The sequence below is a fragment of the Sceloporus undulatus genome, chromosome 3 (assembly GCF_019175285.1).
Source record: "Sceloporus undulatus isolate JIND9_A2432 ecotype Alabama chromosome 3, SceUnd_v1.1, whole genome shotgun sequence".
Taxonomy (NCBI): domain Eukaryota; kingdom Metazoa; phylum Chordata; class Lepidosauria; order Squamata; family Phrynosomatidae; genus Sceloporus; species Sceloporus undulatus.
In genome coordinates, this window is record NC_056524.1 from 126713798 (window position 1) to 126741088 (window position 27291).

The 27291-nt window shown below is 38.3% G+C and overlaps 1 protein-coding gene across 1 annotated transcript in view; it reads right to left on the reverse strand.

The window, feature by feature from the left end:
• Nucleotides 1-27291, reverse strand: part of LMO7 (LIM domain 7) — a 185861-nt gene that overhangs the window by 91645 nt on the left and 66925 nt on the right. Inside the window, 2 exon segments of the mRNA XM_042460780.1 lie at nucleotides 16944-17013; nucleotides 19768-19838. Coding sequence (XP_042316714.1) covers nucleotides 16944-17013; nucleotides 19768-19838 — 141 coding nt within the window.

Sequence of the window (27291 nt, forward strand, 5' to 3'; positions counted from 1 at the left end):
AAAGCAAAAATGCCCAGCCAGTACACAGCAATCTACATTTGATGTCAGCTCTGCAAACAAACGCCCCTTTTTTAGCTTTGCATGACAAGCCTCACTTCTCGCATTTAAAAATAACTCATGCTACTGACATTCACCACCCAGAAATGGTTGGCAACAGAAGAATAAAGAGGAGGAACTCTGTTTCTATGATTACAGATTGATCTTAGAATACTGCACCTGGAATCTGGCTTCAGTCCCTGAGAAGGGTAATTGGAGGTGGGGGACAGGAAGCAAATAAAAAGCTCAAAAGAGCAAAAGGCACAGCACAAATGTGGTTTTCATTGGGTAAACCAGAAAACGTAGGTGTGGCTTAACAGATTGCTACACCTGCTCCGGACTGACTGCTTACTGAGTCAGTGAATGAAGCATACATGGAACATGACAGAGAAACTCTGCAGTTGGCTTCTCACTTTTTGTTCAAAGAATATGGGCAATGAAGTGAGAGTGGTCAGCATATTAGTGTTAAGTCCCATCAACAGTTGCCAAATAATTTCTCACACACATTCCAAATAAGCTATAGAAATAAGCACCCAGGAAACGCAGCACAAATGTACTTTGCCCTTCTTTTATGATCTTTAAGCTCAGCTATTCTGGAAACAATGGGCTAGTTCACAGGTAGCATTAAACTCTGGTTTGGCACAGAGGTGAACAACCTGCAGCCCTCCAGATGCTGCTGGACGTTTGCTCTCATAATCTTCTGGTAATGACACATTCTAACATCTGTCCTATAAACTTTCTACTGTAGTTTCTGCATCTACCAAGGTGACAGGGAATCTGGATTCACTTCCAGAAAGAGAGACTGAGAAATATATCTACCACATCCAAAGAAGGCACTTGAACACTTTTACCATATCCAAGGAAGACATTTGTAAAAGTTACCTATTGGGAAAGTAGCTATGAAGGAAAACAATACAGGGCTCTTTCAAAGCTCTTTAACTGGAATGAGTACACTCTAAATTGTTTAGTGAAGATCCACTGAAGCGCAAGTTTGGTGCCAGCAGCCATGGTAGTTCTAGCCCCAAATGTATATATTAAAAACTTATCTTAAACCCTGACTACCAGCCATGCTGGTTGAGGATGATAGATTACTGTGGTCCAGCAACAACTGGAAGGATGTAGGATGCCCATTCTGGTTTAACACAGCATCTGTCAGAGGTAATGAACCTCAGTTTCATATTCTCTCTCCCTCTTCTCCTGCACAATTGAGAGGATAGTTAAAAGAAACTTTCATTTCTACATGTGCTCAATCATATTGTCTGTCACATCCTCTTTCTGAAAACCAAAACTAAAATAGGACAAGGGATAATATCATGACCATTCATTCCTAACCTAAACAAAATAGCATTTAATGATTTGCAAAATGTATTATTATTAGGACTTGGGTTTTTCTATACTTTGGCTCAGTTATAATTAAAAATTGAGACTACAGTCAACAAATCAGAAGACTAGGGCATGGAAGGGCAGCTATGAACGAACCAGAAAAGATCCTCAAGTGTAAAGGTATTCAATTATATATGCAATGATACAGGGCAACAGAATATGCCATCGTATTTCCAATTTCTATGTATGCTTGTGAAAGCTGGACAGCAAAGAAAGCGAACAGGAAGAAAATCAACTCATCTGATACACTGTACTGGAGAAGAGTTCTGCAGATACTATGGACTTCCAAAAAATAAATAAGTCTGAGAGCAAATCAAGCTTGAACTCTCAGTAGAAGCCAAAATAACTAAACTGTGGCTACTGAACTTTGGAAATAGCATGAGACAACATGCTGAAATACAAAAGATAATAATGTCCGATGAGATGGAAAGCAGCAATAGAAGAAGATAGCCTTACAGGTGAGTAGAGTCAATCGAAGAAGCCATGGCCCTGAATTTTCAAGAATTTAGCAGGGCTGTTAATAACAGGGTGCCTTGAAGGTCTCTCACTCAAAGGCTCACCATAAATCAAAGCCAATCTGACAGCAATTAACAAAATACTTATGCTTGACATCATGCTCATTTTGCTCCAGTGATTCAGTGTGCAGCTGAGATTTGCATTATTTGTTTAGTGAGAAGGTGGCTAGTTGATATCATTTAATTCTCAGATCACTAATTATGAAGGACTTTTGAATGATCTATTTCAATATTGTTCTCATGTGATTAATTGCACACAAACGTATCAATTCATTTGTGTCATCTATTCTTACTTTACAACTTTTGAGCTGTTATACCTGGCATGCTAATTTTACCATAGTTCTGCTTGGTAACTGGGTGAGTCTCCCTTATCTGGAATTCTGAAATCCAAAATAATACAAATACCAAATCTTTTTTCATAGGTGGCTGAAAGAGTGAAATTTTTGCTTTTTGGTGATTCAGTGTACACATACACAAACTTTGCTTCATGTACAATATTATTTTTAAAATATTGTATAAAATTACCTTCAGGCTATGAGTGTATATATATAACATAAATGAATGTTGTGTTCATTTATCTAGACTAGATATGTCTAGTCATATCTCCAAGATTCCTTATATGTACACAGGTGCAAACACAGGTATTCCAAAATCCAAAACACTTCTGGTCCCAAGCACTTTGGATAAGAGAGATTCAGCCTCTATTTTCATATTGGTTCTCCCAGTACATTGTTTTCAGACTAAATAAGAACTATAACTACCACTATAACTACCAAGGGCTATAATTTCACTCTGATGTACTTATATTTATGACTGTCAAATGCTGCATTCCCTTATCAAGCTGACGCTACTCCACTGTCCAGACAGGAGGACACACACAGAAAAGCAGGATTACTGACAGGCCTCTGCACTCTGAGACAAGTTATCTAGCAATCTGAGGAAACACTTGTTCTTTCTGATTCTATTAATCTAACTCCTGTTTACATAAAACCAACTTAAATCGCATAAAATATAGCAGCTAAAACTAAATTGATGATTATGGTAAAATCCTTGGCTTCCTGTCAGCTCCATCTGGTCAACACCCTCCAAATCTTCAGGTGTTGTTTAAATAAACAGTTGGGATGGGAATCACATGTTCTCCTTATGTAATAAATGTGAACTTCAATATGCACATCCTAATGAACTAACATCACATTATCCAGCTGGTACAAACAGCTTTGTAACTCTAGCAGAAATGCAAGTTATGGCACATCTTTACATTCAACCCAACACATTTGGAGAGAGAAAACCCTACGCTAATCAGAACAATTAGTTTAAGTTGGAAAACCATGCACATTTCTCCAAGCCATAGGAATACTGATTTACCTAAAATATATTTTGTACTCTTTTCTACCTTCATTTACATTCCTGTCATTCCAGCTTATGTACTATGACAACACATTATGCAAGCAAAACCAGAATTAGACTGAATAACTATGAATATATTACCATGAAAGGTATGCAGAGTCTACTGAGCCCAAAGTTATACATGTACAAGGACTTTAAGTGTTTATTTTGACCACCTTATGTTGTGCCTCCCCCCCATTATCTTAATATCTTAAGACTTCAAAACTACTAGCTCATAAAGGACTGGCTCTACAATGACAGTCAAACAGTTACAATTTAATAAATAATGACATTATAACAATAATGTACCAATCTTTGTTGGAAGCAAATATGCCAGTTCAAAAGTTTAGTATTTCTGTGGACTGGTTAATCCTCAGGAACCTTGCCCTACAATGTACAATATAAGTGTGCTGGTGCAATGCTGCTTTAAAGAGTGGTATATCTTTACACTGTTGTTTATTTAATGTAACATGTGAACCAAAATGTAACTAACAAAGAGTAGTACAAGCTTGGGCTTTTGTTCTGACTTATTAGGACAGAAACAAACCAGAGCACCAGTTGCTCCCAGATCCACATACCAAGGCTCCTGCCACAAGGTTCCTGCCACAAATAAAGCAGTTTGACACCACTTTAACTTCCATGGCTCAATAACACAGAACTGTGGAATTTGGAGGTTGGTGGGTCATCAGAACTCTGACAGGGAAAGGTTGCACTAAACCAAAAATCCCAGAATTCCATGAGCCATGGGAATTAATGTAGTGTCAAGCTGCTTAATTTCTGCAGTGTGGTAGTCCCTGCTAAACAAATCCTGCAGGGTGTTTTTCCTTTGTTTCTTTTTTGCTTGAAAAACATAACTCTACCTCTCATCTTACCAAGACTCTGAGTAGTCCAACAATCTACAATATACTATAAAATTCATGAGAAAAATATTAAGATTAATTGAGATGGTTGTTGTTGTGCCTTCAACCCGCTTATGATATGTGAATCTAAGGCAAACCTATCACAGGGTTTACTTGGCAGATTCATTCAGAGGAGGTTTACTTTTGTCTTCCTTTGAAAAGTATGACTTACCCAAGGTCACCCAGTGGGTTTCATGAGCGGGGAATTTGAACCATGGTCTCCAGAGTCATAGTCCCCTGCTCAAACCATATTTGTGGCTATTCCAGATGTTTAGAAATTGATGCTGTCAGCAAAATAAAATGTTCAGTTTTGAAAAGAAATCCAATGTGTCATGCCCCTTTATGTCCCACACCTAAATCCGAACTGCTGTTTTGCAATTGCTTAATGTTATAGCCAATAAGTGATTCTAAAATAGTCATTCAAATTAAAAGGACAAGCTGAGAATAGAACCTTTCCCCTGAAACTATTCAAATGTTTGCTGTATTTATGTATTCACTACTTTTTTCTGAGGAACGTCTTGGTTCTCTGAAGCATGTGGAATCTGATATATCATGGCTGATATATTTAATTTAAAAAAGGAAAGACAAAGACAAACTAGTAAATTCAGTCTTTTTGTTAAGATAGGTAGCTAATGAAAAATAAAAAAGCATATATTGTTTAAATGTAGTGTTCATTATTGTTATTTTTACTTGCTTATTCATAAAACTCTAAGGCATGATAACTCAATAACATTCACTTCCTTTACATTTCTTTCAAATGTTTTGAAAACACAAAGGCGCTAAAAGCTGCAAAATAATTTTGGCAATGCCAAACTGCTATGCACTTATATTACATTTGCAGATATATCTTCTTAGGAATAGACACCTTGATAATAGTTACAACTTTAAAACTAACCAATCTGGCTATTAACGTTTTAATTTCACATGGTATTTTCATTCAATATACAGTCATCCCTCCATATTTGTAGGGGTTAGGGAATGAGACCTCCGTGAATATGTGAAAATTGCAAATAACTCCACCCCCCAAACAGAAGCCCGTTGCTTCCTTGATGGAGTCTATCCACCTGTAATGTGGTCTGCCTCTTTTTCTGCTGCTTTCCATCTCGCCACACATTGTCTTTTCTAGTGAGTCTCATCTTCTCATGACATGTCCAAAGTAGAAAATTCTCAGTATTTTACCACCCCATTTTCTGCAAGATCTTTTCCAACCATCTGATAGTACAAAAATTATGTCCATGACTTTATAAAGCATATGACATTGGTACATTAATAATCTGAATTACGCATACAGTTCTTATTTAGTGGATTTCAAAATAACATTACATATATCAGTAAGAGCATTCACATTTTTTCTGCCTTTTCCAGCTCTTTTCACAGTGATGAGTCAAAGCACTGGAATACTATTAAAATACACATGCCTCCTTAAGACACCCTATATTCTTGTCTATTTTTCAGGGGGAAAGGCAGGCAGCGACCAGACAGGTATTCTCTATCTTTCCATGCAGTGCTGGTAGGCAGTACCTCTGGCCGTGTATCACACAAAGACAAAAGTGACATATCCTACTTGCTAGTAATATTTCGTTCATTTTTTTTCCAATAATGAAGACATTATTACATTGCATTAGTAATGCAAGAAGGGGTAACATCAGTCCTCGAGGCATAACTGTATTTTTTTCATTATTCACTGGGTGGAGGGGAGGAAATGGTGAAACAATGTCACATGGCTCAAATGCTGTCTCATGTTATACCTTGTGCTATGTTGTGTGTATTGTGGATGGGAAGAGAGTATGGCTTGTTCCACATGGCAAAACTCCACAGCATTTTAAAATTGTGGATAGTTCTTTAATAATCTAAAATTAGCCATTTTGGCTACTTCTGGGAGACCAGTAAGTAAAGTTATTTAAGGAGGCTCACAGCCTTATCAGAAATTCTGAAGTCATCTTTAGCTTCATACTGAACAAAAAATTTTATACCTAAAGTGTTGCAATTTCTCTACTTTTACCTGGATAGTAGGCTGCACAGGAACAGGTAATTTTATTCAATGTTCAGGAGTCTGTTAAAAGGATAGGGTCCCAGGGGTTTGAGAGAAGTCGGGGCGAGCTCTGCTCCACGACTCCGCTCGCTTCCCCTTCCGTAGCCGGAAGTGCCACACCCCGAAACCTTACATTACAGAAATGTCCCTGAAAATATCTGAAAAAACACCAAAAGTAGAAGCAAGGTAGACTCCACTATCACACATTTGTCTCCCAAGTGTATCCCTTGATTGTTATGAGGATGTGTGTCAGGGTGATACAGCTGGCCCTCCAGATCTACAGATTTTTTATCCATGTTTTTGAGTATCCACAGCTTGAAAATACTCCAAAAAATATAAATTCCCCAAAAGCAAACCTTGATTTTGCCATTTTATATAAGGGAGACCATTTTACTATGCCATTGTATTTAATGGTACTTGAGCATCCACAGATTTTGGTATCCATGAGGGGTCCTGGAACCAAACCCCAGTGGATACCAAGGATCCACTGTATTAACAATGATGAGGACTCAGTATTCCTAGTGGCAGAATGACTTAAATGGTAAAAGATAACAATTAAATATTAGTAGACATTTCATTGAAAAGGTACTAAGACTTGCATGCCCCAAAGCAAAAGCAGAACTTTCTATCAACCTGGGACCTACACATGTACATTAAAAACATGTTGGTCGGCCTACAAGAGGTGTCTATTGTATGTCATTTCTCTGCTAGTGGTAAAAGAGTTCTCTCAAGGATTCCCCACCTCTTGCCATTCTAGTTCACTGGAAGTGCTTATAAAACTGGATTAGAAGGTAGTGAGAGAAGACACACCTACTGAAATTAAAACAGACTGCAGCTGCATGGGAGCAGAGGTATGTCAGTCAATCCATGTGAAGAAAATGATATGCTTGGTGCCAATCACTGCTGGTAGCAGGCTACTTTTTCTAACCGTTTCTCCTATTTGAAAAACACTAGTTTACATGATTTCTTTTAAAATGCAAGTACTTTCCAAATTTAGTCACTGCATCACTCTGAAGACAGTTTATTGTTAGGATGAACATTACTCTGCTTGCTTCAGAAGTAACAACAAAGTTATGTCTGAAAGAATTGAATTTTTTCCCCTTTGGCTCAGGGGAAAGAATGCTTTTCTCACTAGTCTCTTAGTGCCAAATAATGATTTCTTCCATACTCTTCCTGTCCTAAACATGTCTCTCCCATTCTCTGTTAAAACTTTAGCTGTCGATCAGCAACCCGAATGAGAAATATAGAAGGATGGAAAGGACTTGGCTTTCTTCACAGTCGCCCTAGACTCTGGTGTCCTGGCTTGCCAATAGACATATCTGCCATGACTCACAGCAGATATGCCAAAGGCTGTTGTGACCCTTTGATCTTGCATGGTCACCAGGCCAATTAATACACTGGTATCAGCAACCCAACCACAAGAGGTGAGTGATGGAAAATGGAAACATCTCTCAGCTCTTCCTCTTGACCATGTGCAGCAGCACTACTCCTGTCACTTCTGGATAAGGGAAGGACAGTGCTCAGAGCTGTCAGATAATCTGAGCATTATTTAGGTTAAGTTTTAAGCCAAAAATGGAAAAGAATGTAAGACCTTTTTTGTAGTTTGCTTTCAAAATCTCCAAAGTTTATTTCTGATATTGGTTAGGGTGAACTTTGCCAGCATCTCCACTTATTTCCTGTTTTATAGATAAGGAACCAAAGAAGACTTGGGTAAAGCTCAATTGTTCATCCATTGCAGTAATTGGTATTATGTATTAGAATTAGTACAGTGCAGTGCAGCTGTCAAAGATTCCGACTAAGGATCAAGATACCAGTGACAAAGAGAACACACTGAAGTCTTTATTATAGGAACTCCATTCTAAGATAGGAAAGTTACTGAGGGAGCTATTCTAATCTAGCTACATCTCTAGGATGGTCTCAGAGAAGAGAGAGGATGAGAAGAGGAGTGAAAACATCCCTCAGAGTATCAGTTTGCATCACAGAGGGGTCAGAAGAGGGAGACAGAAAAGCAGATCACTGCAGGGTACTCAAACTAGTTAACCTGGTTGCTACAGCCCACTTGAAGGCATTAGCTCTTTTGTTACAGAGTATTGTTGCTGTTATGCACTAAAGGAGACTATGGGAGAAAGTAGACGTTCCAGCTTACTGGCTATCTAAAAAAAGGCCCATTTAAACCTTACATTTTGCCTTTGGGCAAAACAATTTTAAGGTAAACTCAGTGGAAAACAGCAAAATGTTTGTTTGCATAATGGTAAGCTACAGCACATCCAATGATACAGTGGCACCAGGGGTCACAGGCTTGAAGTTTCAGGACTTTTTGAGTAGAAGGGATTAAGACGATATCTAATATCCCCAACACCCTTGGACTCTCCTGTTCCCTCTGAATTTACCTGCAATCCTTGCACCAGCTGGAAAGAAAACAGATTTTTATAGCAACAGTATATTGCTACAAAATATATTTCATTGGAAAACCAAATCCAAAAATATTTTGCCTGCTTCTGGTGTGGATCAAAATAGCTAGGAATGTGCTCATTTTTATATAGATTACCACAGTCAACTATATTTTGGGATTGCCCTTGGCAGTGTTGCTATAGGGCCATGATGGCGAACCTATGGCATGCATGCCACAGGTGACACATGACGCCATGTCGCCGAGCCTGGGAAAAGGAACGTGCATGCCTGTTCCTCCTCCTCCCTGCTTTTTCTTTGCCTCCGACTATCTCTTTGAGACAGCTGGAAGCCAAAAAAAAATGGCGCTAAGAAGAAGGAGTCAGAGGTGCATGGCACACAGACCTTAAAAAGTTCGCCATCACTGCTATAGGGACTGTCATGATGAGGAACTGCACTTCAAAATTTGCCACTGCCCCACTCAATCTATTTTCTAGTTGGCGTAGGTGTGTTAATTCATACATGTTTTCATTACTAGAAATACGGTTCAGTATCCCTTATGATTCTGAGTACCTAAACCACAATAACTTTTATGTTTCACTACTTCTTTTAACTCAACAAATGCAGTTCATAACTCTACAAGGTGGGGAGAGGGAACAGATTCCTAGGCTACATACTCGGATCTGCAAAGTTATAAATGAGCTCTTTTATACATAAGGAAACCATTATGTTGACCATAAAAGCTTATGATTCCACACTTAATTTGGGACTTTGCTCGGACCTGCATGTGGTAACCAAGCTAGAGTTGCACTTTGCTACCCACACCCTATTTATTAAAAAAAATACAGCCTATAAATGGCTTTTTTTGTATATTATGAGGACAAAAAGTCTTTGTGACTAGCTGTACATCACACATGTATTAGGATTACTTATTGTCTTTATATTATATGAAAAGAGACAGGAGGCTGATCACAAGACTAGGAATACCTAAATTCTCAGACACTAATCTCAGTTTACTGCAGCATTCCATCTCTGTAAGGTAAAGTAGGACCCAATTTACTTATATGAATGCTTCAGTACAGAAAGATGTAAGCAGCTAATGCTCCAAACGGAAAATGTCTAATTAGTCCATTACATGATTAGCATACTGAAGACTACTGAAATTTTCCATATCTGTTGCTGATTGCTTCCCAGTAATTCTCTGTCTCTATTTTTCTCTTTTCTCTTACACACACATACCCACCATCCTTTAATTCTAAATTATCCCATCTCTACCAACACATGCTGCGATGATATGACAAACCCACAATTTTGAGTTGTTGGATTACTCTTACTAACTACAGTTTAAAGAAGCTTGAGCTTCCCAAGTTCACCTTTGGGGGATTCATGCTTTTGTTAATCAGAGAGAGCAAGGCACTTTCTATATTCTGCACAGAAGAGAAGCAAAGGATAATATGGAAGCCTGATGTTTGTGCAAATATATTCCATTAATGGAAACCATGGTTTCTGATTACATCTGATCTAGGCCTTATGAGCAATTGCAGGGGAGGGGGTTGATATGGTTCTACAGCAGTTTAAGTAAATGCATAAAACACTGAAGAAATATATAATATTCAAATCTGTGTGTTTCTCTAGCATTCTGAGAAATATATCAAAATGAGCATAAGGTAGAACAACAGCTGCCACAGATACAAAACCTGTAATAGGAGTTATATTCATCTAAATGAACTATTAAAAATGTAAAATTGTCAATTGAACAATAACCACCAGTCAGGCAGATTGTTGTGTTTCTAACAGCAAGTTCATTTTCAGAAACTAACAGGGAAGTTTTCAAAGGTATGGATATAAGCATTTCCATCAGCTTGTAAATTAAGTATGGTAAAAGTTACAAATACAGGAACAGGCTCAAATCTCAGTAATTTAATTTGCCCACTGGTGTAACCATAGCAAAGAAAGTACGAAAAAAGAGCCTGGAGTTATGGTGAGCAAAGAGATTTTTGGACTTCGTAACCCAGAAGCAGTAGCCAGCAATCCCAATGGTAGAAATGGATTTTGGGAGTTGTATCTCAAAACATCTGAAAGGTCAAAAGTTCTCTACCTCTTGGTTAGGTAATGTGCAAAACTATGCAGGATGTAATATCATGTGCTTACATGTGCAAGTTCATCTAATACTATTACTACAAAATGTTTCTGTGTATCTGCTGCTCAGCTAGCAAGCATTCGTAAAAACCCAAAATGGCACTAAGAATCATAAAATGAACTCCACAACACTGCTAAATGTCAGATTTTGTGTGGGAAGCCTCCTTATATAAACAGTAAAAAAACAAAAAATAAGCAAAAATACGCACACAATTTGTACAAGCCATAGAATTCTGTCTTTTTAAACACAGAACTAAGCATAGAACTTTTATATAATGGATGACTACCACTGCTGCAATATTACTGTTAACTTTCTTTCGGCCACTTCTCATTTCTTATGACCCTTAGTAACCTTACTTAGTGGCTTCCAGCCTGTAACTCAGCAGCTATACAAAGTAGATGTAAAACCAATGAAAAGGGACAGACCATTTCCTGGCCAGGTAGACACACAGTGGGGAACACAAAGAAATACTTCTCTCTCTCCCCCCTCCATTTATTATAGCAGCCTCCTTTTCCATATGCTAGTCTACATATAGTCCAATTTACTTTCTCAGAGTGATGGATCTGAGAGGAAAACAAGAATTTCATACCTTATTCCAGAACCCGAAATTATGCTCAAGTATCATTTCTCAACAAATTTAGGTGGCTTGGGATAAGTGGGGGGGGGGAGTGCTTGGGGAACATACTGTTGTTTTTACAAATTGCTCTTAAATGTTTTAGCATGCCAAAATCAGGATCTCCCAAAAAAGAAGTAGACCCTGAGTCTACACATGATCCCAGTGTGTACAAACAATTCTGTTAAGTCCTTCTCTGTGTCTGTGATGCAACACAAATGATTTCAGTGTGAACAAGGAGTACAGTAGATTCATTCTCAAGGTATCATATTCTTTACAGGTGCAGAGATTAACTCAAAGGCCAAAGGTTACTTTCACTTCATTAGACTTATCCCGGATTTTCTTCCTATTAACAGCCTGCTACCACTGGTGTACTGATAGGTTTTTATTACTATCTGTTTTTAAAAAAAATATTGAGCTCATACACACATAGCCCACATATAACAGCACAGCATTCAGGAATTTGTACATTCACCATCCAGTATCAACAAAATTGAGGTGAATGTTGACAAGTGATACAAGATGGCACATCATAAACACCCACTTGTTAAACCAGAGTTAGAGAAGAAATACAGGGTGAGAGATGCCTGAATCTATAAAACTGCCCAGGAAGTGTTAAGGGCAGGGCAAATGTTACACATTCCTGATCCACCCACTGTCAGGGTTGCCTACACATTGCCTCTAACACTTAAGCCAAGAGAACATTCAACACCTTGCCAGGAAGAAAAATATGACAGGCTCTCTGTTCCTCATTGTATCCTCTCATACTAGAAACTATTTGCTCTGGCTTAACCGGTTTGTGGCTGAGATCTGCCAAGGTACCAGCTGCCAATGTCAGTGATAAGCAAAAAAACCAACAAGACAGAATGATCAATTAACATTAACATGCCATGTGGCATGCAAAAGCAAGCAATACTTTAAAAAGCAATGCCTTACCTGATATTCACAACCTTTGAACACTTTAGCAGCACTGCTGTGTTTAATCAATCACATAAACCATTTGTTGACTTGTTTGTCCTTCCACTGTGAACATTATCCCCCCCCCCCACAACTACTCAAACACACCCACATTTACCAAATAGGCATGAAAAAAATAACTACAGGGGGAAGTTCAAGCAGTTTTGGTTTTCAGTTGTCTTACATAGTGACAAAAACAAACCCCTTCAGGTTTCTAAGAGCCTTTACACTGGTATGTAGGTTGCTGAGATCATATACTCTTCCCCATACACATTCATATATACAAATTCCATTGCTTAAAAAGTGCCATATACAGTGTTTGCGTAAACTGCATTATTTTGGGGTACAAATATTTTGTTATAGTAGCATTTAACTGGAGGCCAAAAGCATGATCCTGGAAAGGCCATAATGACCTTTAAGTGAACTTCTCATGAGCAATAACATAAGGCCTGAGGGCATCTGGAAAGAACCCATGTCACATAATGGGTGTAAGCATTGCTTCTTCTCAACCCCTTGCCATATGCATTTCCTCTTGAAGGCCCAAGACAAAGAAGTCTGCCAGCCTAAAGCAGTAAACCAATCTCCTGGCTAGCTTCCACTGTATTTCCCAACACCTCATCCTGTCCCAAACTCACTGGGGATGTCCTTATTTTATTACTGCCTGATTAAACCAATGTCACCGCCATCAACCAAAAATATTCCTTTTGTAATGCTAAAGTTAAAACTATCAACCTTTCTGGGATTCCTGGAAAATCAACTCAAATGGCCTCAAGAAATTTGTCCCATAAATATGCCCACTTAAGCACTCCCACTTTGGTGCAGTTTGGGATCAGGCAGAAACTGCCTAATTCACGCTAGACCTCTCAGTATTTCTGGCTGTACAACAAAACAAAGCTCCACCCAACTCCCAGCTTTCCCCCAGACTGGAGGCTGGCTTTTGGAACTGGTACATATGGCCCACTGCAAATTTTCTGTCTACTACTCCTTTTTGTAGCTTAGTTCTTATATGTCTGTGAGAGAGAAAGCTTTGTGTGTGTGTTGATTCCCCTTTTTATAAATAAACTAAACTAATTTGGAACCTACCTTTGCAGTTCTTTGGATTTGGAAACTATATACACAGGCTGAAAGCCACAGCCAGAGCTACCTTGGCCCTCTTGCTGCTCCCTATTGAGCTAAATTGATTTTCCCATTGAATTCAGTTTGTGGGTGCCCTCCTGAGATTCTAGCTTTTGGGGCAATATGTGAATCTTGAGATGTTACTGGACTATAAATCTCATTGCCACAAGTGATACTGCCTGTAACTGATGTGAGTTACAGCACAATAATTTCTGGCACATGTATGCCACACAACCTTTGGACTTTCCTTCTATATCTGTGCAGATATAGAACTTGGTTACTTGGGTAAAAGAACTGACTCCAAAACAGAAACATGTTCTGCCTTACAAGTTTCATCCATAAACTCACAATTTGTTTTTAAAATTTGGTCATAAGGGCAAACATTACTTACGAGAGAGGCATGGATGCTACTTCTATATTATTACTTTTGGGATGACAATTCCAAGAACTTCCATAATCACCTTACAAAGACTCCTTGAGGACCCCACTGACCATGCTGGCTGGGGGGTTGTGGGACTTTTCATCCACAAAAAGAAATTTTAAAGTTCTAGTCATTAGTGATATTGACAGGGAAAGAACAATGTGATTTGGCTGGTCTTCCTCACCATCTATACATTTCAAAAACAGCACAGAATAAATACTTCATAAGAATGATACCACAGGAAACAAAAGGAGAAAAAAGATCCTTAGCCAAACAAAAATAGTGAAGAGGAAGAACTTTCCCCACTTCTTGTTCACTGTGTGTGACATAGAAACAGGAATATTATTCTGTGCCTCCCCTAGCCTAAGGGACGTTTTGAAAAATCTTCTATTATTAACATTATAGTCTCCACTTGTTCAAAGCCTCTAGTGCCTTTCAGCATAGTGAGCAAAAAACAGCATTTTTCACAACTATACATCTGCTTGCAGATTATTTTTTAGAGTCACTAGAAGTAGGGCTTCAAAGGAAGAAACAAACTACTCTCTACTAAGCGTAACCTACTCTGTCAGCAGGTTATATGACCAGTGGCCTTGTCAGAAAAGCAAGTGTCAGACAATCTCATAGTCTAATGAAGTTCTATCTATTCCTAAAAATCAGCTGCATCTCTTCTGGCTCCCAAATAATTAATTGTTCTCCTATGAATAATGTGTTGCCTAGACACAGGCTGATTCTGGATTACCCCCAGTTTGCTTCTAGACCACTAGCCAAGCCAATACAATCTACTGCTTATAAAAAGATGCTCCTCAAGAAACTGAAGCCACATCTGCATAGAAAAAACTTATCAGCTCAAAGGCCAATTACAATTTGGAAAGCATCTCAGGGGCTGCATTCCAGCAGTGAGTGGGGAAAAGCAAAGGACAAAGTAGGTGGGCTAAAGGGTAGAAGTCCAGAAGCAGTCCTTCCAAATTTATCATTCCCTCAACAAGCACACAAAGCACAGCTCCATTCTAAGCAGGAGGTGTACTTAAAGTTTAAATGTTATCAAATATTGCTTTATCTCTGATCGTTCCTTGGAGTTAACTTCAGAAGGTGTTTGTAGGCCAGACAGAGAAGCCCTATGTGGTGCCTATGGCCCATGGGCTAGCAGTACAACACCCACACTCCATGGTCTATCCCAGTGATTCCCAAAGTGATTGCATTTGCTTTCTCTGAGTGTTGCAAGATGCATCCATAGATCTCATGCAGGGCTAGAAATCGAAGTACAGTGGTGCCTCGGGATACGAAATGATCGGGTTACGAAATTTCCGGGATACGAAAAAGTTGGATTGGCAAAAACTGTTTCGGGTTACGAAATATTTTTCGGGTTACGAAATTCATTTCGGCGCGAAATTCAAATGCTGCAAAGTGCAGCTATAGGCTTTCCAGTGCTAACGGAAAAGTGTTTCGGGTTACGAAATTTTCGGGTTACGAAAGGAATGGCGGAACGAATTAATTTCGTAACCCAAGGCACCACTGTAAAATGTATGGCTACCTTCTTTTGAAAATATGCATAACTACTTACTTTGAACAAGAGATATGTACTTTAACCAAAAAACATGATCATGTGTTTTGTTTGGTTATAGCTCCCAATTTTCTTGCAGAAATGCCTGGCTCATTAATCTATTGGTTAATTATCTGTAGTTTCAAAAGCCCAACTTTTGTGGGACTTTGCCTAAAAAGAGCTTCAGATAGATGGAATTTGCCAAACGGAATGTTGCTCTTCCTGCAATACACAATGCCTGATTCAAAGCATCCAAGAACATTAGTAACATGTTCAAGTGAGTAAATAGTCAAGTGTGCTTTGTGTCACAAATGGTATTTTGAAGAATATTATGGTTTCTGTTCTTTAAACTATCCTCCCTCCCCTGCAGAGCAAATGAAAACACTAATTCTGCCTCAGTTTGATTCGTGAGGGAAGCAATCTCAAGTTTAGAAATAAGTGGCTACTGCCTTTACCTGCTCTCCAGACCTTTTTGCTCTGCAGCTCCCTTAATTCCATGTCATGAGGGGGCTGTTAAGAAGTACACCGTTTAAACATAACTCATCCGCTGAGAACTAAACTAGATACAAAATGGGACATTTATGACAAGATCCTCTAACATCTTCCCATCCCCAACTCTTATTGGGTTGAAGTACCCCAGGCAGACGGCAATGTAGATTGGGGCCACCAAATGAGTAAGAAGGAAATGTGGCACCCCTTCCTTAATTATAAGCACCACCAACAAGTCTTTTTTGGTGCAAGTCTCTTTTTCTTTAGGTATGAAAGGACTGAAGGCCAGCAAAGACTCTATTGTGGTTCACATTGGGGAGGTAACTTGTATAAAGAACATTTTGCTTGCATTTGTCTCAAATACAAGGAAATAGGTTTATAAGGAATTATCTTATAAAAGGGCCCCTGGCCTGCAGTTCCCTAGCTCTTGTCTATGACCCTCTACTATATGTTTTTAACATTAGAACTTTACAAGGAAACACTAAACTTCTGCTTCACAACAGAATTATTTACTTCTCTGCAGAAGAAAGGTTTGTTAACTTTAATTGGATATCAACCTTTGGAAGCAAGCCAGTGGATTAGAGGTTATGTGGCACTGTGACAGTTAGGCCAAGTTGTACAAAACTTTGGAGAGGTTCCTTTGAAACTGGGCCAAGGTGTTTCATTTGGCGGCAGGATGCAGAGAGAAAAAGATTACATTTTTTACAGCAAGATTAGTATCACTTGGTAATGGTGTTAGCATGAAGGATGATATGAAGCCTTATTCAAGCAAAAAAGAAAAGGAAATTGTACAAATTAGCAGGCTTATTGTTATGTTCTCACTAACAGCCAAACAGATATTGTAAGACTCCAATAAGTCTGTAACAGACAATAGAAAAATATGACACACTTAGTGTTAACACACTAAAGCCTTTATCAGCATGAGCTCTAAAAATCCTGACACACCAATGCTAATTATTTAAAGTAAAAAATCAGGAAAATCCAGGCAACAAAGCTGACAATACAGAAACATAATTTTTAGCACTTACCAGCCCAGCTATTGGTGTTGACAGACGATTAATCTTTTTAATGATGCCAGGTTTGATCTTGTTAATTAGACTACAAAGAGAGAGAGAGAGAAAACCAAGCAGTTTACTCAAGGGCTAAACATATAAATTACAATTATGAAATGTTATATATTTTCTCATATAAATTACGTGAATCAATCCAACATACCTAAACTGGTATTCCTTCAGTTTCTGTACTGACTGACATATACAAGACCTAGTATGACTGAAAATGTACCAAAAAGCAAAACAAAACAAAACAAAAACAAAACAAAAAAACCCCAACTTTATTTCAAAATAAATGCTTAAGAAATACAATACATTAGTACAAAAGATTTAAATTCATGCCAGTAACTTCCATATAGACAAAGGAATTTAATTCAGGATTTTAATGCAGCTGGGTTATAAAATAAGTGGTTTTCAAGCTTTCTGCCTTCAGGGAAACCATGAACTTGCCTGCCAAGGAACATATACATACAGTCTGCAAATAATTTTTCAGAGTACTTACACAGCCTGTTCAAAATGCTGGCCACCCCTTCTCTAGATCTCACTCCATGTGAACTGAGAATGCACCCAGGACACAGTAGGAGTAGAGGAGACTAGAGAAGGGAGGGAGGAGCTGTTTCTCAGTGAAGGTTGTGAGTTATTTTTGTTTTGTTATTGAAATGAATGAAGATACATCCTGAAAATCCCAGTGTTCCTTGGAAAATAGGAAAGGAACCTTTGGTCCTTTAGATGTTTTGGAGTACAACTCCCATAATCCATTACTACTGATTATGATGTCTGAGGATTCCAGGAACCAAATTGTTAAAGGTTCCATGCCTCTGGTCTACAAAAAAGCAGGTTTTACTAAGACAGAAATAAGTTAGCAACCTGCCTTCAGCATTACCAATCCCAAATGTTTGGGACCATTCTTGCTAGCCAATCATTAATCTGTGCATAAACAAGAAAAATGAAAACATTATATGAAAGGTGTCTTGGCACACATCGAAATAATCATTTTGCCATTCAATGGTTGTCAATCAAGCAGTGGTGGCATGGATAAGTACAGGTGCCACAAAGAATTGGATATGGAATCTGAATGTCTTAACTTGAGGAAATTCATTATGGCATAGTTGAAAACTATCTATACTGTACTTAAATTAGCAAAGGCAATATGTGTACTGCTACACAGCCTATAAAATATCTGAAATGAGACAACTGATTCTTCCAGAACCTTGGTAATCTAGAACAATATAATTGAAACGCTTCAACTTTGATACAAAAGCATGCTAACATGCCAAAACATTTTCCTCAATCTGCTCAGGAATGCCTTAGACTAAGTGGAGACAATGCCATGAGTTAAATAATCTATAAACCTCAAACACCAGAATTAAACAAGTTAGAGCAATGTTAGGTTCGCTTTCTCAGAAAGCCTTGCCATTTTTAAAGGCTGTATCATCCATGCCAAAATACATTTTAATTGCAAGTAGATGCTCATCAGTATGAATGAAAGGAGTTTCAGATAGAAGATCCCATCTGTTAAATGCCATATACCCTCACATTTTTATTGCCAAATGTGACAAAAGTATTGGGGGGATAATAGTGCCTATTAGGAATTTTAGGTCTTTCAAATGCTTTTCAAGTCTCTCCTGTCATATTTATTGAGGGAGGGAACAGATTTCTAGTTGCCCCAATAAATCGCCACACACACACCATTATTAAATAATATATTCTTCTGGAGAAAAAAGAAGGGAGTTGTGTAGGAATAACAGAACTGTCTATGTCACATTTTTATTTTAAAGTTTTGTTATGCATTAATATTATGCACCACAGCATGAGAGATAGGCCAGAAATATTTTGAATATTTAAATGTACATGTGTTTTAAAATTGCATTCAGTATTCTGTAATGTAGGAAATCTTTAGAAGATCACCTAAGAAATATAACAAAATACTCCAGCTTAGAAAGTGCATCAGCATATGGCGCACCAAACACCACTGCACTAAGCAACTGATCATCTTCAACAGAGATACTCTACTACTGTACTACAACAACTAAATTTTGTACATGCACAGCACTCTGTGCACAGCCCTGGTTAAGGTGGCTAAGGTTGCATCCACACTGAAGAAATAATCCAGTTTGACACCCGTTTAGCTGCCATGTCTCAAAGCTATGGAATCCTGGGAATTGTAGTTTATTGTGGCACCATAGCTCTCTGACAGAGAAGGCTAAATAGCTCACAAAACTAAAATTACCAGAACTCCATAGCATTAAGCCATGATAGTTAAAATAGTGTCAAACTGCATTATTTCTTCAGTGTAGATGCAGCCTTACAGAGGTTAAAAGATATACCTAAAAGTATACATCATATAAAAGTTAAAATATAATGAAATCATTAATAGAATGAAAAGCAGTTAAAATTGTGTCCATTAAAGAAGAAAAACAACCAATATACACATTGCATCACATTATTAAAGACCCTTTCCAATCAGCCCTCGAAGGCCTGCCAAAACAAAAAAAGTCTTCATCCGAGTACAGATAAGGAGGAGGGCACCAATCTATGCTCTGTAAGAAGGGAGATCCAAAATATGGGAGCAGCCACCAAGAAGGGTCTCTCTCCTCTGTTCCCAGCCGATATACCAGTGAAGGTGTTGGAACAAAGGGAATGGCCTCTCCAGTACATCCTAGTAGATAGACAGGTTCATATGTGGAAACAAGGTCTGTCAGGTAGCTTGGACCAAAGCCGTACGGGGCTTTATATGCCATGCATATATTGTAAAGGTTTTACAAAGAAATTACATCTTTTTCTTGTCTAAAATACTTACTCACACAGAAGGACTCCATTTTCTAAAGCAGCACGAAAATCCTTGCTTCCAAAACTTTTCCCAGTAACTGCCTACAAAGGAAACATATAAAGAAATGTCTTTTAAGAAGAAAATAGGCTGTGAAACCCAACAGCAAAGAGTTTTATGTGCACGAGAAATAAGAGTGATTTCCAACACTCTCTACAATTCTCCTTGGAATGTCATATGTGTGACAAGCTCCAATTCTCCGCTTAACAAAAGAGCTAAGAAGGGGAAAGACTATGATCCCCACAACAGTGTTCAGAGAGATTCAGAAGCACAGCTCCTCTATAAATGAAGTGTAGCTACAAGGATATGCCCCCGTCTCACGCTCCAAGCTTGAATCTAGGGAGCAAGGGCTTGTACCTCACCCTGTGCCAAGATTTAGAGGCATAGGAAATATAATGAGCAAGATCACTCTCAGGGTCACGGTTAGCACATATTTTAAATCCCTTGATTATTTTCCTATTCTGATGAATTGAAATATATGCTATCTTTGCATGAAGACATAGCAGATATTTTGGGATTTGGAATATCATACTTCTAGTTCTCACTAGAACTAGAAACTCATTGGGTGATTTTGGGACAGCCATTCTGTCTCAGTCTGACCTACTCACAGGAGTGTTGTGGAGAGCATAAGGGGGACACTGCCTTCAGTTCACTTATCAAAATAAATAATATAGTATCATTACATCAAATCACCACAAAAGAAAAAAAGCAAATAATAGTAGTTCATTAGGAAATATTTATTACATTCTGATGCATTTTTACAAGAGCACAAAATTATGTCCAGAATCACTTCCACTACATGATACAGTATGTGAACCTATTTTCTTCCCTTAGTTTTACAGTGAACAAGGAAATGGAAGTTTCACAAGACTAAGAAGCTGAAGGCTTTTGTTTGCACTTGTTGTTGTTGCTTTATTTCCTGCATGTACATTCTGCTTTTCTCCCAGGATTCAGTTTTACTTTCATTATAACACACAGCATCAAACTAATTATTTAACTATGGCCCTGGACAGACCAGCAAAAAGCGCCAGAATGTGGACGGCATCAGGGCTGAGAGTCACCATGCTCAACGCTCTAATGCTGCCACCAGGGTGACATTTTGGCATGTGCCAATCCAAACGGTGCAGTGCCAAAGTGGCTATGGCACCCCTCTGAGGGCACAAATGGAGGCCAGATTGGGTGCCGTGGCATGTGACTGCCGTGGCACCAATCCGGCCAGTAAAGGGGCAGCTGCAGACCACCCCACAGGGGCGGACTATATAGCCCCAATGTTAGAAATGTATTATGATGATATTAATGAAAAGGGAGGGGGATTCAAAAGTCTTTTCCTTTCATAAAATTACCATCTTACTAGTCCAGCCATTCTTTCAGAGGGACACACCTCTCAACCATACAGATTCTACTGTACAAGGGAGGGAAAAGTGTGAAATTCTATCAAGATGTCCAAAAGTGTTATTTAAGCAAGAAAACACAGCACAAAGGCAGCAAGGAAGTTGAATTCCATTCTGCAATCTAAAGAAAAATTATCTTACCGTAAGTTCAGAAAAAAGCACTCAGCAGTACTATCTACCATTTTGCATCATTGTAACATTTAATTCCTTTTGAAATGCATTTATAAAGACTGTAATGACTCAGGATCCTGAACTACATCCCTGAAAGAGCAAAGAGCCAATTCTTCTAAAATGACTGAATGTTCTGCTCTTGACCAATTACAGAGACAACATTGGAATACCTTAAGCTTTTCCGTTTCTAAAGCTGCATCCAACTTACAAAGTTTTTGAAAACTCAATTAGCTGACAGCCACCACTTTTTCATCACTCTGTTTAGACTCACTTGAGAAAGGGAGGATAGATGTTTTTACAGCAAAACAACACTTAGTATTAGCTACGGCTCAGTACTCTTCGTTTACTCAGTACTCTTCGTTTCACTAAAGAAAATTAATAGTAACTAATGGAAACAATCCTTGTGTGTTAAGTCTTCCACCTTTGCCTCAGGTACGGAGTAATGATATTGTTTATAGGTAACAAAGATATTCATAAACAAATTTGATACAAGTTTCTTTCCTGGAAAATATATTTTTTCATTATGTTTAAATATATACCTACTATAGTTAACAGACTGTAAGCTTTTGTCACTCTGTAGTCAGTCTACCGACTTCTTAAAATCAGCATTTCATTTAAATGAAAAACACTGGGGGAAAAGATACACTGTGTTCAGAAATCACATTAAACCTGCCTTACAAGAACAGATGCCTGTGAGATTTTTTTTTATTTTACCTCCCATCATCCAGGCCAGTTTAACTAATGCTCAGTAATTTTGGAAGTTGTAGTTCAAAAACATCTGGAGGACACCAGACTGGGGAAGGCTGTGCTAAACCACAAATGAGTTTATCCTTCTCATGAGCACACACGCTTCTCTATTTCTCACCTGCATGACTGAGAAAGATTTTGTACATGTTTACTTTTGGTTTCTTTTCAATCTTTAAGACTAGGGATTATGACTTCTCAGTGACTAAATACAGCTAACTTCAAAAAGTCAAGACCATGACCTTGAAGTTGGCTTTTTTGAGAACTAACTATGGTTAGTGATATGCTTTGATGCCAAATGCCACATTTAAGAAAAAACAAAAACAAATACAGTATAAACACTTCCAAAATCCTCTTCTTAGTCTTGTGGAAAGAGAAGAGGGACCTAAAACCAAATGCTAGCTATGGCTTGCGCACTTAATATAAATCCAAGGATTATAATCCATGTTGTTACACCCCAGTATTTTTCATATCTACCAGGTTAAACCACATCCATATCATGCTAGCTGTTAATATATTAACATTTTGCATCAAAACGAGTAATTGACAAGCAGTGTTTAAGACACGTGCTCAATTCAGAATATCAGAGATCAAGTGATTTCGATACTTCAACCTGTTTAATACAATAAATAAGTACTTTGTTGCTTGATCTAGTAAACTATTCATACATTATAACAATACTGTGTGAAACTATCATCTGAATCATACATACAACATGAGTGTCACCCAGGAGCTGGTTAATTCAGAGGTGTGGTGTTTTTCTTTAATGAATTAATTGATCTGAATAAAACTCAGCAAGAAAAGTTTTTCTGTTAAATGAAGGGTGAGAAGAAATTAATCCATTTATTTAAGTGCATTCTGTACTCCTTTTCTCCTACACCCAAGTATGGCCCTACCCTCCTTTCTGAACAACACACCATCTCTGTTTAAATTAAGAAAGCATTTCTGAAATTCCTCCACAATTGCTCACAAGTGCCCTAGTTTGGGCATTAATGCTCTTCTCACTGTTATACCAGTTACAGAGTGAACATTTAACACTGAGGATTAGAACAGGAGCCATCCTGGGCTTCTGTGAAGAAAGATGGATGGTGAATCAAAATTGAATATGGTGCAAAATGCTAGAAATTGAAAGATGTTGAGAACATTGTTGTTGTTGTTTGGATTCAAGCTGTTTCTAATTTATGGAGCCCCAAAGGCAAACTTATCATGAGGTTATCTTGGCAAGATTTGTTGAGAGGAGGTTTACCATTGCTCTCCTCTGAAGCTGAGAGAGTATGACTTGCCTAAGCTCATCCAGTGGGTTTCAATGGTTGAATGGGGATTTGAACCTTGGTTTCCCAGAGTCTGACTCCAACACTTAAACCATTACACCAAAATGGTTCACCATTTGAGAACATGCTTCAGTACAAATTAGTGCTAGATTTAAATAAGTCCAGATTTAAGATGTAGGCAGCTTTGGGTCCTGTTCTTTGTCCACAGAAACTTTCCAGGGATGTCAAACAATCACCATCTCTTTGACCAGGGATACTGTGTCATTCTGTTCTCATATGCAAGAATATACAATTTCAAAAGTATTTTTCTGTCAGGCAAAAGATTTTATATACTGTATTTGTCAATTTTTTTATTTTCAACATAGTGTCTCTGATTTTTATTGTTTTATTTATTTATCTTGAAGATTTATACCCTCACTTGACCCAACTCTAATGACTTTGCTTTGAAACCTTTGCAGAAGATAACCAAGTCTATTATCTTTGCAGAAGATAACCAAGCCTATCAAGTAAACGACAAACCATTATAAAAAGGTCCAATACAGTAACACTGAACAAATGTGTACGGAAAAACCCTGCCTGGAAATGCTTTAAATGGTCAATAAAAAAACCTGTTACATCTGATAATATACCATCATTATTATGTCTGATAATGTATTATCATGTGCTCATGTTTGTACTCAAAACAACCATCCCATTTCTAATGATGTGTCACAGCATTACACATTTTGTGTGCCTTTGCAAGTACTGTATTGGATTTTGTAACAGACTATTACATCTATTGTGTTTATACGTTTTGCATGGCTGGCTATGCTCCTTTTCACTATGGGATAATTAAGCAAAGTGTAAACCATCTAGAGTCCCTATAGTGGGGAAAAGGTGGGATAGAAATAAATGAAATAAAAATAAATAAAACATTGCTTTATTGGAATTTTCACAAGTTATATTTCATATATTAATAAAACACATTTCAATAAAGTAATCAGAGCAAATAGTTTTCCCAAGATGGGCCTGGTTCATAAGGCTTTAATTCAACTGTGTCAAATAAAGACATCATTGGAAGTGATTGAATTAAATTAAGAGTAAATCCATTTTTAAAAGGAAATTGTACAAATTTTGAAATATAGTGGTTGGTTGCAGACATTTTTAGGGCTATTTTCGCCTTCCTCCAGTATCCTTTTTTTTCTGTTTTATTTATATCTTGCTTTTTGTATATCAGCTTTTCATATATTTATATCAGTGAGCCCCAACATCTGGCTTACAAGTAACAAAAAATGTTCTTATCTAACAGATAACAGGGTTTTTCTGACAATGTGATATTATAGGAAATATTCACAGACTAGATGGAAACAGATTATTTCTACAAGTGTTCATACTGCCGTCAAGTTTTTCCAGGATAGGAGGACCGTTTGGCTACGCATGATATTCATCCCTGCTAATGTGCAGAGCGGTATGGCAGCATGTGCAGGATATGTTTTATTAAAATATGTCAGGGCACTCCATCTTCCCCATCAAAAACAATTTGGGTATATCAGCCTGGTTGTCCTCCAGCATTGAGAAAGGGAGTTCAGGCAACAGGATGTAAAGGGGGAGAGTACAGCTTTTCTTGCCTACATCTTTTTTTTTTTAATGTTAAGATAAAGTCATATACCCCTTTACATCCTGCTTTATATACAAACAGGGCAGAACAAGTGTGGCTACCACCAGAGATGGCCTAACACTATTATCCACAACACTAAGAGAGACAGAAAGGAAAAGTACTGAAGCAAACTGAAACTCTCACAGCCAAAGTATTCATAATTACATATAAAATGTGTTATGTGGCAGTGATAATAGCAATTTCAGCATGCTTGTGCTCTTGTCTAAAAGCTTGTGCTGGTAGGATAGCTACAGTCACAACAGAAATTTGCAATGCCTAGTTTAGGCAGTGCTGAAATTGTTTGTTTTATTACAAAAACTACCATGAGCTTCTTCCTATCTTCACTATGGCTCAAATACGTTGGCAGATTTTGGCTATATTTAACTGCGTTGTGTTCTATGGGAATCTTACTCCTAGAACTACACTGACTACATTATGGGCACCTAACAGTGACTTACACAAAGAATGCAGCCGGAATTATACACAAAAATGACTACAATGAAGTTCACAATAGTCCAAAAATGACTGAAACAGCCTGAGACCTCATTGTAAAAATCTCATGAGTACTGTGTTGTGAGAGGACTAATACTAGAATAAATTTAGGAGCTTATTGCATAAATAAATAAGCCGTTTTACCTCTTCTGGCTTAAATTCAGGATCCGGAAATGCTCCCGAATCTTATCATACCTAAATCACCGCTGATCTAGTTGGGATGCCGCCGCCTGGATGCATCCCGGGTCGAAGGCTTGCTCAGCCAGCCAATTTTTGAAGTTGGAAGCTCCCCGGCTTTGAGAAAGTGCTGGCTGAGAGAGGATTCGACCTGGGGTTGCATCCGGGCAGATCGGTGATTATTTAGGTATGATAACATCCGGGGGCATCCCGGACCCTGAATTCAAGATGGAAGAGGTAAACCGGCTTATTTGTTAATGTGATAAGCTCCATAATTTTGTCCTGTGGAAACTGAGGCTCAGAAAGAAGATGGGGTGCATCAATGGAGAATTTGGATGAGTAGCAAATGGACTTCATAGACCACATGAGAAAATCCAACACTGTACTTGTAGATACTTCTTCTTGTTGTTGTTCTTGTTGTTGTTGTGTGCCTTCAAGTCATTCCTGACTTATGATGATCCTAAGGCGAACCAATTGTGGGGTTTTCTTGGCAAGATTTGTTCAGAGGTGCTTTGTCACTGGCACCTCAGAGGTTGAGAAAATGTGACTTGCCCAAGTTCATCAAATGGGTTTCCATGGCCTAGTGCATGATTCAAACTTTGGCCTCTAAAGCCATGGCTGCTGTCACACTGCAGAATTAATGCACTGTTTTAGCTGTCATGGCTACATCCTATGGAATCCTAAGATTTGTAGTTTGTTGCGGCACCAGAATTGTCTGGCAGACAAGGCTAAATATCTCACAAAACTACAAATCCTAGAATTCCATAGCATTGAGCCATGCCAGTTAAAGCGATGTCAAACTGCATTAATTCTGAAGTGCAGGTGCAACCATGGTCCAGTGCTTAAATCTACACCATGCTAGAGACTACATGAGGAAAATCTCATTTAAAATGTAAAACAGACAACAAAACATCACAATATATCTGGCAAGGGGAGATCAGCACAACAGGAACGACCTCATCCACTTTTTAAAAAAGAAACAAAAACTTTCAAGATTCAGACAATTAAAAACACCTGGGAAATCTGTTAAAAAGCTGCCGTTTCATCTACATTCCGGTGTGATTTTGTCCATTCTGCCACTTCTTTCTGCTGCTTCTGTAGCTATGCAGAGACAGTGGAGGCTCCTATGACATTTGGCAAGTGTATCCCCTCCAGATTTTAGTCTGGATTTTAAAGGAGTTATCCAAACTAACACCCTATACCCCAAATAGGACCTGCTTCTTGGACAGCTCTCTATAGAGTAACATCAGGAGGTGATTCGCCTCAACACTGCCATAGAAACCATCAACCCCCATTGAGTAGAGTAGTCTCATTGATGCTATACAGAACTCTGGACTACCACTCCAGCTGGAGCTCCTGCATTTTTAATGCTTTCCCGTTGCTATAGTGTGAAGAAAGCAGAGCTGGCACAAGACATTTTGCTGTTTGGGGCAGAGCAGCCTATGGCACACTTCAACCTATCCAAGTCACACTGCACAGGATCCCAAACCAGCCTGGTTACTTTGACACAGCACAGGAGACAATTCCATAGCCAACTCTCCCTGCAGCTGGCATTATAAATACAATTGTGAGAAATTAAATACATGCATACTTTCTGCCTATTCATGAAAACCTA